We start from the raw sequence: 17,014 nt of genomic DNA on the forward strand, positions 1-17,014 counted from the left end.
CTTTTACACATTTCTACACAGAAGTGGTAAGGCCTAGTGTACATCAGTTTGCGACTTTAAATACAAGAAGCATATTTATTAATGATAATATAAAACATGTAATGAAACATTTCAAAGTTCATTAGCTTACATGACATTCCTCAATACACTGATAAGAGACAGCGATATCAATACTTATTAGCAATTATCAAGAACAGGAGAGAGGCTAGAGAGAATAGAATCAAAGAATAGGTTTGGTCACGTTCCAGAGAGAGAGAGAGAGAGAGATAGAGAGAGAGAATACAGGAGAAGAGAGTAATAAAGACAGAAATAATAAGACATCGAAATTGGCACATTCATATTCAGTCGAGAGTGTGCAGTAGTTAACAAGGGGCAGCTACACAAGGACAACAGATCAAGGGTTAGGAAGGTCAGTGTCTTTTTTCATAGTTCAAGGGTAGGAGGTCAAAGATTAGGACCATGCAGTTAGTTCAGCCGACAATCACCTGCTGTCAACGGTGGTTTTAACGACAGCAACAAACATCGCTGCTGACGAGCGACAGTTAAGCACAAATTAAAATTCAACTGCTTAAAAAAAACAAAAAAACAACAGCGTCCGACTGTCACTTGTTTTGGCACCATGGAACGACATTTCAGCCTTTCAGTCCTGGCTGCAATTGACCACATAAAAGTCTTTTTTTTCCTTCTACAACTGCTTTGTGCAAGGCGAACACATGCAGGCTCAGCCAACATCCTCTGGTAACCAAACAATACAAAGTGTTATCAGGAGAACGTTTTCCTTCAGAACAAACCTGAAATCCCAGCACCCTCCGATCAAATAGCACAATAAAAACGGAAGGTGATGTGGTACAGGAAAAAAATACACATGTCACTTGGCATTCAGCCACTTTCTTTTCTCTTTTTTTGACACCAAGAGGTTAGAGGTCACGCTCTTCATCAGACCAGGTGCACCTCTGCACATACATAGTACGACATACATACATACATGCTCACATGCGCAAGCAAGCACGTACTGTATGCATACATGCAAGCACACGCACAAACACACACACACGCGCACACACACTCACTTCTCAGGAAGATGAAATAAACGGTAGCGGGGGGATAAGGAGCGAGATAATAATCCCAAATGCCCCTCTTCCTTGCTCGTAGGACAAGGCTTAAGTAAGGCGATGTCCGACAAAGTTGGCTCAGTGACGTTACTCTGTACAGCAGGTCCTCAGCATCATCAGTAGTTTCACTTACATTAGTAGTACAGCGGTGCTTAAAAACAGGAGGTTATACTGCACCCCCCTCCCACTCTCAAATCCCTTGGTCTCTGTTGCAGTCCTGTTTGGCAAGAGGATAAAAACTAAACAGTTCCATTCCCGTTTTATGTTTTAAGTGCAATAGTCTTCATCATCTACCTACTCCTCATCAACATCCTAATCATCATCATCGGTGCCCCTGTGTGGACACAGAGCCTCAGGTGCAGGCGTTGGCATCATAGGTATAGAACCCAGGTCAGCGTTCAGCAGAAGGAGATCAGCTTCCGCTTCAAAAAATGTTCAGCGACGGTAGCACTCAGCGCAGTCATAAGGGCTTGTCAATCATAGTGACACCTAGGAGGGAGGAGAAAGGTAGTGACAACACCTGTGTCCAGTACATTACAATAGAAACGCAGACCAGGTGCCAGCGTTTCTATTGTAAAAAAGTTTTGAAAAAAGAAAAAGAAAAGGGGGGAAAGAAAACTGCTTGGGAACCTCTGTTATCTGCAAAACAGCATTTTTCTTTTCCTTACGGAATTTGAAAATGTAACTCTACAGCAGTGGTTCTCAAAGTGGGGTCCTAGGACCTGGTGTCCTACGTCCTTCAGGGGGTCTTCTCCATGAGTTAATATAGCATCAAAATCAGTTGAATCACTTTGACGCTATATGCATTGGTTATTTGAAAATACTACACAATCTACAAGCTCAGTTGTGAGATTGTAGATCTGCTATAAAAATAAATCTTATTATATTATATTTTGAAACATTTTAACAAATGAACGTTTTTTTCAAATGGGGATCTGCGGCCAAAGACATAATTAATCTGGGTGTCCTTAACATGATTTTTTGATGAGTACTAATGCTTGTGGCAAACTATTAGTACTGGATACTGAGATTTACCACTTGATGGTGCTATAGAGCTAGTTAAAGCAGAACACTGGACTACTGTAAGTGGACTTGCATCACTAGTGCATACATGTGCTGTAGTATCATGTAGCTGCACAGTATGCCTGAGTGAGTACATACCTACGCTATGTATGGATTCAGTATACATACCTGCTTAGTACATTAATAAAACTAATAATATTAAAACTATTTGTATAGCACCTTTCATGTCATCAGCTCAGTCACTTTTTTCCTGTATTGACAAAGTACCAATCCATGACACCACTGTATTGTATTTCATCATTAATTTAATTAATTTTGAGTGTTAAAATACTCAATAAACACATGAGTATGTGTAATATATGCTATGTGTATACACAACTACAGTATTGTCAGTATGACTGCACCCACATCTTGATTACAATATTCACTGTTGCGTTCCATGGATGAATTGCCATTCACAATACTGTTGTTCCTATGGCAAGGTGAGAGGAGCACTCCTGCGTACGTGCAATGTTTAACAAATCCCTTTAAAACAAGGCAGATACCGTGCCGCGTACTGCTCGGTAGCGTGCATTCATTTGCACATAGTATTTGGTGTAAGTATGTACAGTATATACATCATGTGTACATAATTGCTTAGTATTTCTAGTAGTGTGTGTGTGTGTGTGTGTGTGTGTGTGTGTGTGTGTGTGTGTGTGTGTGTACCTGCATAGCTCCGTCCCGTGCTCATACAGGCAGGCAGTAGTGTCCACTTGTCAGAGTTTGGGTTGTAAAACTCAACAGAGGCTAAGTTACAGCTGCCATCATCTCCTCCCACCACATACAGCAGGTTGTTCACAGCACACACACCTGAAATGCACACACACAGATACATAAAAGATACACACAGATACCGTACACATTGGACCTCATATACTAAGTTCGTCCCAAGGATGGATTTCCCTTCAGTAATCCCCTGATCAAAGATCATCGGATATAGTAGATATAATCCCAGCATCATCTTTTTTACCTCTGCAAAGGTGAGTGAGCAATTGTTCAGTAGAAAGGCTTATATACAGTAGTATCCCTTACAAGATTTTTGTCTTTGGTTGTGAGGTTAAACTCCTTATTCTTATTACACATGAGGCTATTTACTTTCTTAGCGTGTGAGGGACTCGCTAAAATACACTGATCTACAAGTTGTCAAGTGCGTAGCAGTGTGACAGGTGAGTATTACCTGCGTTGCGTCGACACATGTTCATGTCTGCTACCTGTCGCCAGCTGTTGGAGGCGGGGTCGTACACCTCACAACTCTTCCTGACCAAAGGGCCATCATGTCCGCCCACCGTGTAGAGCAGGCCTTTCAACACACCCACACCTGGAGACAGAAGTGGATTCAGCCGTTTCAACCCTTGCCAAACAGTGGCCTATTCATGTAAAGCAGATACTGCCCTAGGGGTGCAACTGTTCATTGAACTAATCGATTTAAATTGATTATTTAAAAATATAATAATTGTACATTTTCAGAAATAGTAACAAAACAAAGTAAGTCTGCAAGCTCATCACATTGTGTTGCAATGTGACCTTGTAAATTGTGTTGTACACAACACTTTTTGTATAAGAAAGTATAAAATAAAATGTCTTAAATTGCTAATCAGACTAATCAATTTGTTTGATGAAAAACAGGTTTCTCAATATTCATAATAGTAATTGATAGAATAATCGCTAAGAAGACAGATGTTTGCCGCCCTGTTCTGAGCATCAGCTCTTAATTTTTATGTCCCATAGCAAACCTTGTCAGGGTTGATCGGCTGATCTAAGAAGATCAGTTAGCCTATTGAACATGGTCAGAATATTTAACTCACAGCGGTGGAAGTTTCAGCGAGTTGACGGCACCGGTGGTTTACCCGACAAAGCAAAGATTCAGCTATCCTAGTTCACAAAATGTACGTTTTTTCTAACAACATGCAAGCTGGTGAGTTTGTTTCATTGGTTTATCTCTGTAACTACAGTATATGCCACGTACAAACTGCTGTCATCAGAATGTAATGGCACTGTGGTAGGCCTAAACATAGGCCTAGACTTAGAGAAAAGTCACGCAAACACAATAACAATAATCGTTGTAGAGAGTGTTTGAGGGAGGACCTCACAACGGCAGGTTGAACACTATCGAAACAAGAAAATTACTCAGTCATAACTGCCAGGTATAACAAGCTCTTGTAGCACCCGTTTCCGTTCATTTCCAATGTTCTTTTGTTGGTTCACTCACTGTGTTTTGCTATGGCATTCCTGTAGCTCCAGTTAGCTCATAACAATAGCTGCTGTCGCCACTCGCAGCACATTGCAGCGTTCAGAGTAGGTTTTTATGCCGTTCAGACTCCCATTGTCCTAGGAGGAAGCCTTGACTAGGTTGCTAGTAAGGTCGCTAGGAGGCAGCCAATAATGTCTAAGTCGTGTTTAGAGTAGTCTTTACGGACATCAGTAGTGGTGCGTGCAAATGTATTTTGTTTCATTTGTGGAAGAGTGGTCCCTTTGATTAAATCTTTTATGCCGAGTCTCTGGTTCAATTCAAGGTCAGCAGGATCATGTGTGTCTGGCTGCTGAGGAAAGTGTTAAAAGTGCATTTATTGGACTGTACAGAAGATGGCCAGGTCAGATATAGGATTTTACCATTTCAATATTTTTTACCATTTCAATATTATTTATGAACCGCTTTGTATTGTAAGTGATTTAAGTGTTACATGAACAAAGAACAGTCATATTATAAAATAAGAGCATGTACAGTTGTACACACACCTGCCCCACTACGTCGGGTGCCCATCTCAGTAATGTAGCTCCATGTATTACTGTTTGGGTTGTAGGCTTCCACTGTACTCAGACACTGTCTGGTTGCTCCATCATACCCACCCACTGCATACAGGATACCTGGAAAGACAAATGCACAGTTAGAGAGACAACAGTGAGCTAAATATTACGAGACTATAAAGCGGTAAAAACAATATGACTTATTCACCGTTGACAACTCCAACTCCGACACTGCTGCGTCTCGTGCTCATGGGTAAAACGTGGAACCATTCATCCGTCTTTGGGTTATAGGCCTCGACCGTGGACAGGCCTGCAAATAATGCACACATTAATCATGAGAAAATCTGTCAATTTATACAATGCCTAGTTTCAATGAAGGTATATGACATGTTTAACATGTTTTCATCTGGTCCTCACAAAGACTGAAGAACAAGAGTGCGCAAACACACGTACAGTAGGCCTGTCATAATTATCACATCTATCAATACCTGATCGCAAATATTTGAGCTAATCCAATTGTTTTGCATAAATCAGTAGAATAGTTTTCATAGACTGTATAAAAACAGCTGGATGAAATTAGCAGTAATGTCAAATTTCAATTTCGTGTCTATGACCCATTTATACCTGAGGCCAATTCTAAAAATGCCTTGTTTCTAAAAACCTTCAAATTCTTATTCAAAACTTTAAAAAATAAAATAATGATGTTGCTACATGTATTGTACAGCAACAACTAAGGAGACAGAGGTAGCAGCTGGTTTCAAAGGTATAACAGTGTATAGGTTGCACCAGGTATCAATGGGTTAAACACTTGAAACCTGGCAACACTATTTTTGGACGACAGGACAATTTGTAACATTTTCAATAATTTTCAACAATTCTCAATAACATAGCATTTAAAAAAAAAGATTTAGAAAGAAATTAGTTATTATTAAATGGTACCATATTATGATTAACATTAGTGAGGATCAATTATATGAAAATAAGGTTGAAAATGAGTGCTCCTTTAAACGTATTGCCTAAGTACATTATTTTGATTACTGGTACCGGTCAATCATTTTTGTATATTAATAGGATTTTATTAAGTTATGTATGTACACCTTGTGTATTGTTTTTGCTTACAATTCATAGTCATCCATCACAGTTATTCGTATGACAATTAACCATCAACTGAAATGTCATGATGGTGACAACCATCATGTAGTCGTGTACACACCTGTGCTGCCATCAAAGCCTCCCACGGCATATAGCAGTCCGCTGAGAACAGCTGCTCCAAGCGTGGAGCGCCTATCCTGCATGCTGCTCACACATGTCCACCTGTCTGTTGCCGGGTCGAAGCAGTCCACCGTCCGCACGCGCAGGGAGCCATTAAAACCTCCAACCGCATAAACACACCCACCCACGTACACCACCCCTAGCACGGAGCAACACAGAGGACACACACATTATCGACTACAACACTGGTTCCCAAACTGGGTTTGGGAACTGGGTCAGTCCCTTTATTTTTTTTGTTTCCTACATTTTGTTTTTAATTATTATTTCAAAACATAACAAAAAAACTGAATTCACAACAAATGTAATGATTGTTTTCAGATAAAATTAAAATTAAATAAATTCCATAAATTAGAAAACAAATGTTTAAGTAGTAGTGAAAATAGCCTACAAAGCGGCACAAAGAGACGCATTGAGCTTGTAGATCTGCTATTTTCACTAGTTTGGGTTCCGGGCAAACGTTTAATTTCTCTTTTGTGTCTTGAGCTAAAAGGTTTGGGATCCACTGATCTACAATGACAACCAACTGGGTAGATTATTTTTTTTACATTATTATTCATTATTAAATATCACTAAAGTGACAGTGTAGTAGCAAAATAGCTGGTCTAAAAGTTCACACCGCATTGCAATCAAAAGACATTTTGACCTTGTAGGAACTACAAGCTTTGTAAACCACAGCGATGATATATAGATTATACGCATGTAGAATTCTGTATGTAACAATATATTGACTTATGTGGAGAATCATACAGATGGTGAAGTGTTAAGTGTTTCCTACCTGCCCTGCACCTCCTGGTGGGGAGCTCAGCCACTTGGTACCAACGCTGCTCCTCAAAGTCATAACACTCCACACTCCGGATGGCCTTGGGAGCCTGGCCTCCTACCACAATCATCACCTAGCATACAGTACAACAAGATCAGTGTGTGACTATGTACTTCTTTTTTTGTGATGACCAAACGTGCTCCAGAAGAGAAACGTGAGGGGAAATCACAATAATTGAGGACATTTTTTCTTGTCCTCACTCATTGCGCGTCGGTCACTCGGATGCAACGGAATTCGGGAAGGCTGTCCGGAAAAATAAAACCACCACTTTCAATTATTCTGCAAATCCTAGTAAATAAATAACCACCAGCTCAAACCATTCCTAACACGACAGTCTATTCTACGTCCACATCATTCCGGCTTTAGAGCTCATCATAGCAACACCACAGCTGTCTGTCACCCTGGTTCTAGACAATCTCATAACTAGACGATAAGATAGCTGCAGCTATTTCCATAGACCAGCATTTGACACCGTGGACCATTTCTTATAGAAAGGCTACTCATCTGCTTGCAGCTGGTTTAAGCACTACCTCTGTAGCAGACATCAGTCTGTGAGGGTGGTGAGGGTGGTGGTGGGGTGCAGTACAGATCAGTGTATATGCACGTACAAAGCCAGAGAATGAGCATCACACATTACATCTATGATACCAGAAACACCGTCAAATTTGAACTCACTCCAGTGAATGGCTGGTTCTTCAGGTCAGATCACTGACATCTTGAGTTTGACCAGATGAAGAGCCTTGGCTCGAAACGTCGTCAATAAAAGTTATTTTCTGGAGCATACGAGTGTGCAGGTTCCCTTCTCTTTTCATATGGTTCTTCAGGTACCTCATGCCAGATCTGACCTGGGAAAGTCTGCTTTCAGTATTGATGCACCAGGTTCTTGGAAGCAATTCGAACAGGACCTCAAACTGAATACCCTGGTACCTACTGGCTATTTTAGGAACTAACTCAATATCCATTGAATACCTGTAGCTGTTTTAATTGACCGTTGTCAATGGATTGTTTTTATTGTTGAGCTTATGCTGATGCTTAATTTGTTTATAATCTCAGGCTTCTCAGCATCATTGCAAATGATGCTGAGATGCTGCTCAATGATTTCTCAGAGAATCTTAAATAAAGGTTGAATGAGTGTGTGTGTGTGTGTGTGTGTGTACTTGTATTACTATACCATTGAGGGCCAAACGTCCCCACAAGTATAAACTTGTCCTCTCAGTCTCAATGTCGGCGTCTCAATAATTTGAGACGCCGACATTGAGAGGACAAGATTTGGGGAGTTGGGTGTACAATTAGGGGGAAGAAAATAAGGTTGGGGTTAGTATTAGCCATTTAGAGGTTAGGTTTAGTTGTTGGGGTTATGCTTCATCTATAGTACAGTACATGGTTGCGCATCTGTGTCGAACACTGAACATAGCCGATCTACCAGCTCACAACGTGTGTTTGTGTGTGTGTGTGTGTGTGTGTGTACCTTTGGGCAGGATGCCGGTGTCCTCATGCGTGTGCGGGCTGTCTTCATCAGAGCCCGTTGGTCAGCTGGCAGCAGGTGGTACTTCATGGCCTCAATCAGGTAATCTTTACACGCACTGCTGTTTTTAACCAGAGACTCCTCCTCCACCCGCTGACCCAGCCAATCACAGAGACAGACAGAGCAACACAATTTCAAACTCTGCATGTTGTATTTCAAAGCAGCATGCGGGATGCAGAGCAACGACGTACAGTACGTACTTGTACCAGGTATTCCCTGGAGAGCAGCGGCAGGCGGACATGCTCCATCAGGTGAGCCAGGTGTTCCTGGCGGACATCTTTGTCGTGGTTGACCCAAGCAATCACAGCTTCAAATACCTTCACATGAAGCACAAAGCATTCTAAAGCTTAATCTATACTGAGTCGCACGGAAATCAGTTCTTTACAGCAAGTGACACCGTCATAATACTAGAGGATGAAAAATAACTAAAATTATGTTTGGAAAACCCTGGGAGCCCTGGGGCCTGTTTCACGAAACTTGGATTAACTAATCCAGGATTTAAACCAAAACCAGGCTTGTTAAATCCTGGTCTGTACAGCCTGGTTTATTCCATTCCACTAAAGCCAAGCAAGGCTTAGAATGGGTGGATTTATCGAGCCAGGATCATAAAGCCTGGCTTTATGATCTCTCGCAGTGATTGCGGCCCTATGCTCCACCTAGGAGCCTACAGGAATAAGTCAAGTAAGTCAAGTTATGATCTCTCTAGAGTCTAGACCCATTCGGTGGAATGGCAGTTGGCATCCTTAATAGTTGCATTACTGCCCCCTTCTGTATATCTCAGTATCTTTACTAATCTATTCCAGACTTGCTGATACAAGGACTTAAGCTTCTAAAAGAAATACTGCTGCTGTAATTAAGAGAAAATACTCTCAATAGTGGATAGACTGAATGATTAACTACCGGTACCTCAAAAATATAGTCTACATTTTACCATTACTTTTAACTTAAAACTTCATAATGAAATCGTCATAATAAATGTAACAGAATTCTTAATATTGTAAGCATAATGATACTGTAGCATCGTGATATTTGGCCAAACTGGTGAATGGGTTCAATAGTGGGTGAAATGTTACAATGGTGATATGTACATGTTAAAACAATAAGTAAATGGTAATATGTTTTCACCTTTACAATTTTTTAATAATATAATGTAATAATTCTTCTTTACCACATTCACCAAAAGTAGCTGATCTACAAGCTCACAAGCTGTCATGATGAGGTTGTGCAGCCTATATATTTTGGTTCTTTGATTTTGTATATAGTGTTTAAATTAGTCCTTTTATGCAGACCGATTAAAACAAGGCAACATAAACCTTAATGAAAAGTAAAGACATTAGGATTAGGTTAACCTGGCTGTTAGCCTGGTCCACAGCATTAGTTTCCATGGTAACTAGTGTGGCATTGCTTTCATGAAACTGAATCAAGCCTCAACATATCCAGGTTAACTGGCAAACTTAATCTGGCAAGATTAACCATCTTTCATGAAACCGGTTAATCGCTGATCCAGCATATATTAAGCCAGGATATCTGTTAAATCCAGGTTTAATCTCTAATCCAAGTTTTGTGAAAATTAATTTATAATAATTTACTTGTGCACACACAGCATCTCTCTCTTGCCCTCCACTCTAGTGCACTTATCTGTGCATTAGCACAGATAATATGTGTACATTGTGTCTGAATAATCCTGAAAGGGATGGTCTGTGAAAGGCAGCCAGACACAAAAATTAAATTCACAGTTCATTCGTTCATTCACAGCACTCTAAACTTTTACTTTTATATAATCTGTTAAACATGCTGCATACTATTAAAAGGGCGACAAATGTAGTCATCATCTCTAAACCTACGGCGCTGTCCTTGGTTTTGATCAGAACGACGATGTTCTGTCCAAATTTCTTACTTAACCAAGCATCTCGTTTGGAATACCGGTATTAACGCTTCTAAAGAGAGATCAGACAACGCAAGGTAGTAATGGAACATTATATCTCCCGGTTTTGGGAGGAAATGGAAATCGGGGCATTTCAGAGTAAAATCCGCTCATCTGCTTGGCACTCTAGCACCTTTATTCTGAAGACCTCTGGCAGCATCATAAATTAAAGTGTTAAAAGGCATTGTTCACTCCCAAAATGACTTTTTCTATCGATTACTCACCCTATGGAGACTTCATGGATATTTTTGTAGTTTTTGTTGAATTCCAAAGCCAATAATTTGCTAACCAGCAGTGGTTCCCTGAAACAGAAAGATTCTCCTTTGTGTCTCTATAGGGAGCATATAGATCAAATGATTGGCTTAGGAATGCGACAAAAACATATCCATGAATTCTCCATGGTGTGAGTAATCGATAGAAATAAAGTCATTTTGGGGGTGAACTTAACTATCCCTTTAAGTAACAACGTTGTGAAGAACAAGTGGAGAATTACAGGTGCATTGAAATTAAATAAAAAACGGCAATTACCGGTAGATAAATGTGGAAAAGCTGACACAACCTCTATTAATGACACAAAAGAACTCATGGGACAATTATCTCAGCTGGCACCAGTGATTCCAAAAATAACAGCTTATTTGATTGTGTATGCTGTGTGTACTGTATGTACTGTATGTGTGAGCCTGTTGTGCGCCTCACTAAATGTAATGTAGTGTGCGTGTACATGTGCGCCTGTGCATGTGTGTATACTGTACCTTCTCCTCCGTGGGGATGGTGAGTTTGTCACTGGCAATGAGGCTGGACACCTGGTCCATGCCCAGGTTGAGGAACTCCTCAGTTCCAACCACCTCAGCAAAGTGTTGTTCTGTCAAACAAACAAACCCAACATGACAGTTCTGATCAACATGACCACGTTTCACCGTTAGCTCTGCCCACTCTTCTCTCGCTCACATTCATCTTCCTCTCAATCCCTCCTCCACTCTACCCTATTTCCTTCTGTCGGTTTCTCTCTCAACGCACGCACAGCACAGACACACTCTGTAGGTCTTCACATACCAGCATAGCAGTTGGCCTGGGTGAGAAGTTGGGAGCAGGCGTGGAGGTCTGCAAAGGCTCGTATTCCCAGACAGTTGGAGGGGTGGAGCTGAGAGCTGAGGAACTCACAGCAGGCCTTCCTCACCTCCGTCAGCTGGAGGAGCCCTGCCGCGGGCAGCAGAGCCTACACACACACACACACACACACACACACACACACGTGCAAACAGCATGTTTTACTTGTCTTGAAGTATGATCATATACTGCACATTCTTTACCCGTGCATAAACAAGGAGATAAAGACAGACTAACACAGATGGCAGCATAATCACCATCATAATTGAGGACACACTACTGTACATATTGACTGCATCTGTGACGTTGTAATGTGGTTTGTTATTCATTATGTATAGTGTTTTATATTCCTGTGATCAGGAATATAAAACAAGTACAAAGAGCTTGCTCTCAATGAGAGTCCCAGAATAAATAAAGGAAAGAATGGAATAATGAATGAAATAGCACTGGTATTTCCAAGTGCATGAGAAGTGGGCATCATAAAGACACAGCAATCCAAATGTGTGTGTGTGTGTGTGTGTGTGTGTGTGTGTGTGTGTGTGTGTGTGTGTGTGTGTGTGTTGACCTGCTGCCAATATAGGTGCATACACTGTGTGTGCAGAGTATATCAACAGTATGTGTGTGACTCTACATAATGTAGACATGGTATCTTGTACACTGCGACTGAGTGCGTGTGCATAGTTGCATACATACAGTACCTGTACATTGTCCTCAGTGACCCCTATCTCAGCAGTGTAAATGTAGTCCACAAGCAGACCCAGAGTCCATCCATCCATCTCCTTAATCCTCACCCTCTTTGCTCTGCTCTCTGCCATCTCCCCTGAACACACACACACACACACACACACACACACACACACACACACACACACACACACACACACACACACGTACGTACGTTTCCCATCTAATAGTTTCTGCTTTGGTATGACATACTGTATACGTGTTGCTCATACAGGATATAATGTTAGCCTTCCAAGGATTTGTTTGACATAAATTACAGGATGTGATGGTCTACCATTAAGACGAAGCCACCAAAATCAGGCTGTTATTATGGTAATCTTACCTTAGCTTGTGTCTTGGCTATGTGTGCACTATGGTTAGGATTTTAACAAGTCCCTCTTAACCCATTTTGGTGTTAGCATCATGTCGTGCTTTAGCTATTGAAAAATAGCAGATCTACAAGCTCATAGCGCGCCACCGAGTGACGTGCTACGAGCTTGTACTGTAGGTCTGCTATTTTTGAAAAATCGAAGAGCGACTGACATAGAAGAATTTTTTTTAATCTGAGTTTGAGTTTTTTTTTAGTTTGAATCTTTATTTCGGTCATTTTTACAAAACAGATAAACAAAATAGGTTGAAGCAATACTTAGTCAACGCAGTGACTAGTTTTAACCGAAAAGGTATGGGCTGAAGCATAAAGCTTATTTTGCCCACCTTTTTATATAATACAAATAATAATAATAATAGTCTGTGATCATTAATCACAGTAGCATAATTTATGAAAAACACAAATGAAAAGAAAAAGATCTCAGGTCAGAGTGAAAACTGTCAGGATGTAGAAGACATTTTTAGAATCTGATCTCAGGTCAGAATGGGTTAACGGTCTGATTCCTTAATGGTTCCCTTTAACAATTCCTATATTTTAATGTATATAATTTGGTCTTCATACAATTCTGACTTATACAGTATTGCATACATATTATTGTAAAAGTGAGGTCCTGGGTTACTTGAGGGGGTTCCAAATAGACCCTTACAGGTCTGTAGCTAAGAGTGAACAAATGTTAGAACCTTACGGAACCAAATTTGGAACCAATGGAACCAAATCAATTTGATCTGTAAGGGTCGATTTGGTTCCATCTGTACACTCTCAAAGTTATGGTGGTCCTTGAAATTGCAAAGTTTGATAACCATAACCACTGGTAGAATTCCACATACCAGCTCCGACAGTGTGATAAAGTTTAAACCGGTTCCAAATGTGATGGAAGACATTCTGGTTCCTCAATGTTGGATCCGGTTCCTCAGATTCCAGATCCAAAGCCTAGTGCACACCATCAGAAACAGCAGTGCATGGTTACCTGTAAACATGGCGTGGAAGTAAGGACTCCCGGCAGCCAGGACCACCCTGTGAGCAGCAATCTCCACGTCCTCTGCGACTATGGTCACATCACAGAGCAGGCTCTGACTGGAGAGAGACACGATGCACCAATGACATGATTACAAACAGAGAAACAGAGACAGAATGCATGCACGGAATACAGAAATAACAAGAGGGTTCTAGATGTAGGCAAAGGCGAACTTATAATTAAAAGTACATAGACTTGGCTGGCCTATGATGTGATTTCGGAAAGCCATGCTTCTGAGGGGCTAGTGCCCCTCAAAAATAATCACTGCACTGAGATTGAAGTGTGATTTATTCTTAGTTTGTTAACTTTGTTGCACATGGTGGTTGCACACAGAAAGTAGCCGATCTACAAGCTCACAAAGTGTCACGGATAACTAGAGAGAAAGAGAGTGAGAAGGTGTGTGTGTGTGTGTCTGTGTACGTGGGTTACCTGCGCAACTCATTCATAACTTTGAAGGCCTTTCGCATGTGTCGTGGGTTGAGCGTAACGGGGCCTTGTCTCTCTACACCATCCTCCTTGTCCAACGGATGTGGACTGAGTCTGGTACAGCTGAGAGGGATGAGCGTACAGACACACGGACAAGCACATTGTAGATCATAATGCTGCCCATGACAGACTTCACATTCACTCACAATCATTGTGCATAGTTCTGAGAACCCGCAATTAACTATTCAGTCCCCAACCCCAATCCATTCATACTCTATATTTTTAACCCCCAAATTCTAAAACTAAACCCCCATCTAAAACCTGCAGTCATCAAGCCACTCTTAAAACTATTGTAAGATCTATATCAAACCTTCTACTGAACAACTTCTTGGTACTAAACAAATGCTTTGATATCTTCCAGTCAGGATTTCAACCACAGCACTGCGACTGCTCTTGTTCATAAATGACATCCACTTACCACTGAAAATAAAGCCTGGTAGTTTCCTCTGCACAGCTCTAAGTATGTTTTATAACATCCTAAATCTGGTTTTGCAGATGAGAACTCACTAGAACATTTGGTTCGATGTGGGGCACACTGACAGAGGATGTTAGCATGGTGTGACAGGTCACACAACCAAAGCCAAGCATGTTTCATTTAGCGGAGTGGGTCTTTACTCTTCAAACACAATGGCAGAATTTCAGTTTTAGTATTACTAGGAAAAAAATTGGTTGTTTCTTTCTGGCAGTGCTACTACACACTACTTTAGTGTCACCTGTAATTACTGGGCGGATACAGATATACTGTATGCACAGTTCCCCAAGGCTCCATACGGGGGACGATTCTGTTCAACATCTACCTGCTCAGAGATTATGGAAAACTACAAAATGAGTTTATGCACCAGATGGTGTATAAATGACACCAACAATATCAATGAATGAAATATTGGATGTGCCATCAATTTCGAGCCACATAAGACAATTCCAAAATCAGCAATCACCTCGAGAATATAAGAATGAAAGGAGACAATGCAAGGTGACAATTGGTGTCTTTACAAGCTTCCCTAAAAGAATATCCCTATAGCAGTCAACATCCTTACTGTGTAAATGCTGTTGATTAATTCAATACAAAGGAAACAGGACTGTTTTGTGTTAGCTAGCCTTAGCTTAATGTATTTTCTGACTAATTCAATCAATATCCAGAAAGTGGATCACATCACTAACTGGCTCCATGTCTGTCAAATAATTGATTTCAAAATACTATTTTTATTTGATAAAGCATTAAATGGACAAAATAAATTTCTCTGATCTTGTTCATGAACCATCCAGACCACACTTTCAAGTTCTCAAGTCACCTGGGACTTGCCTTTCTGAACCAGAGACAGAACTAACCTCACTTAGATTTTCCTATCCTTTAATCCAAGAGCCCACACAGTGAATTTGAAGAACATTGGTTCCTCATGACAGACTAATTAATGCATGGTAGATGTGAGCATCTATCGCTTTATATCTCTCAGCTAATATTCAATAGCCTATACACTATACAGTACGTGCATAGCTCAACAAACACCCACACACACATCACATTCTTGCATCGGAATGTCACATCACATCACATTCTTGCATCATGACATTTTCAGTAACAATTAAACCGCAACCAAAAAAACACCCAAGCTAAAATAAATCTTCATGTTCACTCTGAGGGGGTAGTACAAATGGAACAAACTGGACCCTCCCTATAGGGCTCATTCTTAGCTACAGACTGAGCGTAGGGGCACATTATGGCTGGGGCTAGACCCTTCCTTACCCATTTCGTAACTCTGAAAGTGCACATATGGGTCCATTTGGTTCCATTTGTGCACTCTCAGAGTTAAATGGACGCTCAGGATTTTTGCAGTGTCTGTGTACCAATGCGGCATCATCAGTCACAGCAGCAGATCTACTATGATGATGAACCCTCAACCCCTCTTGTTCTTTGCTCACTTACAGAGGATGAACATCCATGGTTGTGTGCTGCCTGCTTGCTGCTGCTTCTCAGAGTGTGGCAGCCTGCTGGAGCAGCAGCATGCACCAGTCCATATCCACCACGGCGTGTCTCTTTTGTTAGATCATAAATCCAGACCCCCGGGTCTAATTCTTTTCCTCAGGCGACGACACGGGCTCCTCCAGCCCGCAGCCCCCTGTGCGGCGTCTCATACAGAAGCCACTGCGGTGACAAGCCTCGCTGCCTGCCTTGCCGTGCTGGGGTGTTGGCCCGCCTGCTGCTGCTGCTTCCCTACGTTCACCAAGAACCGGGCGGACGGACGGAGGAGCTCAATTCCTAATGCTGCAGTCGAGTCACGGACTGAACAGTCTGTCTGGCTCCCAGGTGGATCGTTAGCTACCGGAGGAGGCTGGAGCTGTCGGTGCGGGGTGGGGGGGTATACCTGTTATTTTGCTATCACGGATTGGAAATGCAGAAACAAGGACATGACGGCAAAGACGTTCCTCCGGCTGAACCTGGTGTCCGTGAAGAAAGAGATGTCTCCCTCTAGCTGTGGAAGACTGGTGGTGAACCCATATACTCCAAGGGTGAACCTGCAGTATCATAACTCATAAAAAATATAATTCTTGTAATAGCATAACCAGCCTTTTATTAGCCCCATTTAATTGTTTGTGAACACTGCTTACACGCAGCAAACAGGATAGATATGAATGAGAACAATGATTAATAAAGGAGGCGTATATGTATCACTGTTTTGACTTTATGGTTGAATAATGCAACATTCAAAATTAACCACCGTTATAAATAGCCTTCATTTGCAATAATATCCTGCTTAGAACACATCACATAGATAATAAGGCAATAGTTCTTCCTGCAGCTGGCCTGGGTTAGAATCAGACCAGACATTCTTTGAA

General features: G+C 41.3%; 1 protein-coding gene across 1 annotated transcript; it reads right to left on the reverse strand.

Moving 5' to 3' along the window:
* Positions 1–56: 56 nt before the first annotated feature.
* klhl2 (kelch-like family member 2) lies at positions 57–16,962 on the reverse strand. Its single transcript, XM_080759883.1, has 15 exons — positions 16,104–16,962; positions 14,123–14,242; positions 13,646–13,752; positions 12,266–12,387; positions 11,514–11,676; positions 11,213–11,322; positions 8,737–8,853; positions 8,480–8,629; positions 6,967–7,084; positions 6,133–6,330; positions 5,128–5,229; positions 4,911–5,039; positions 3,352–3,492; positions 2,841–2,984; positions 57–1,601 (listed from the first exon to the last, which is right to left on the reverse strand). Exons 1-15 carry the CDS (start codon positions 16,118–16,120, stop codon positions 1,573–1,575), a joined length of 1,767 nt encoding a protein of 588 aa, XP_080616009.1. The 5' UTR covers positions 16,121–16,962; the 3' UTR covers positions 57–1,572.
* Positions 16,963–17,014: the final 52 nt, after the last annotated feature.

The sequence above is a fragment of the Protomyctophum bolini genome, assembly GCF_963924005.1.
Source record: "Protomyctophum bolini genome assembly, chromosome: 3".
Lineage (NCBI taxonomy): Eukaryota > Metazoa > Chordata > Actinopteri > Myctophiformes > Myctophidae > Protomyctophum > Protomyctophum bolini.

Excerpts from the sequence above, each read along its gene's own strand:
- klhl2 (XM_080759883.1), bottom strand. Across the intron at positions 11,677-12,265 it reads TCACTGAGGACAATGTACAG|GCTCTGCTGCCCGCGGCAGG; the intron begins GTACTGTATGTA and ends GTGTGTGTGTAG. Across the intron at positions 7,085-8,479 it reads CACCGGCATCCTGCCCAAAG|GTGATGATTGTGGTAGGAGG; the intron begins GTACACACACAC and ends ACTGTATGCTAG.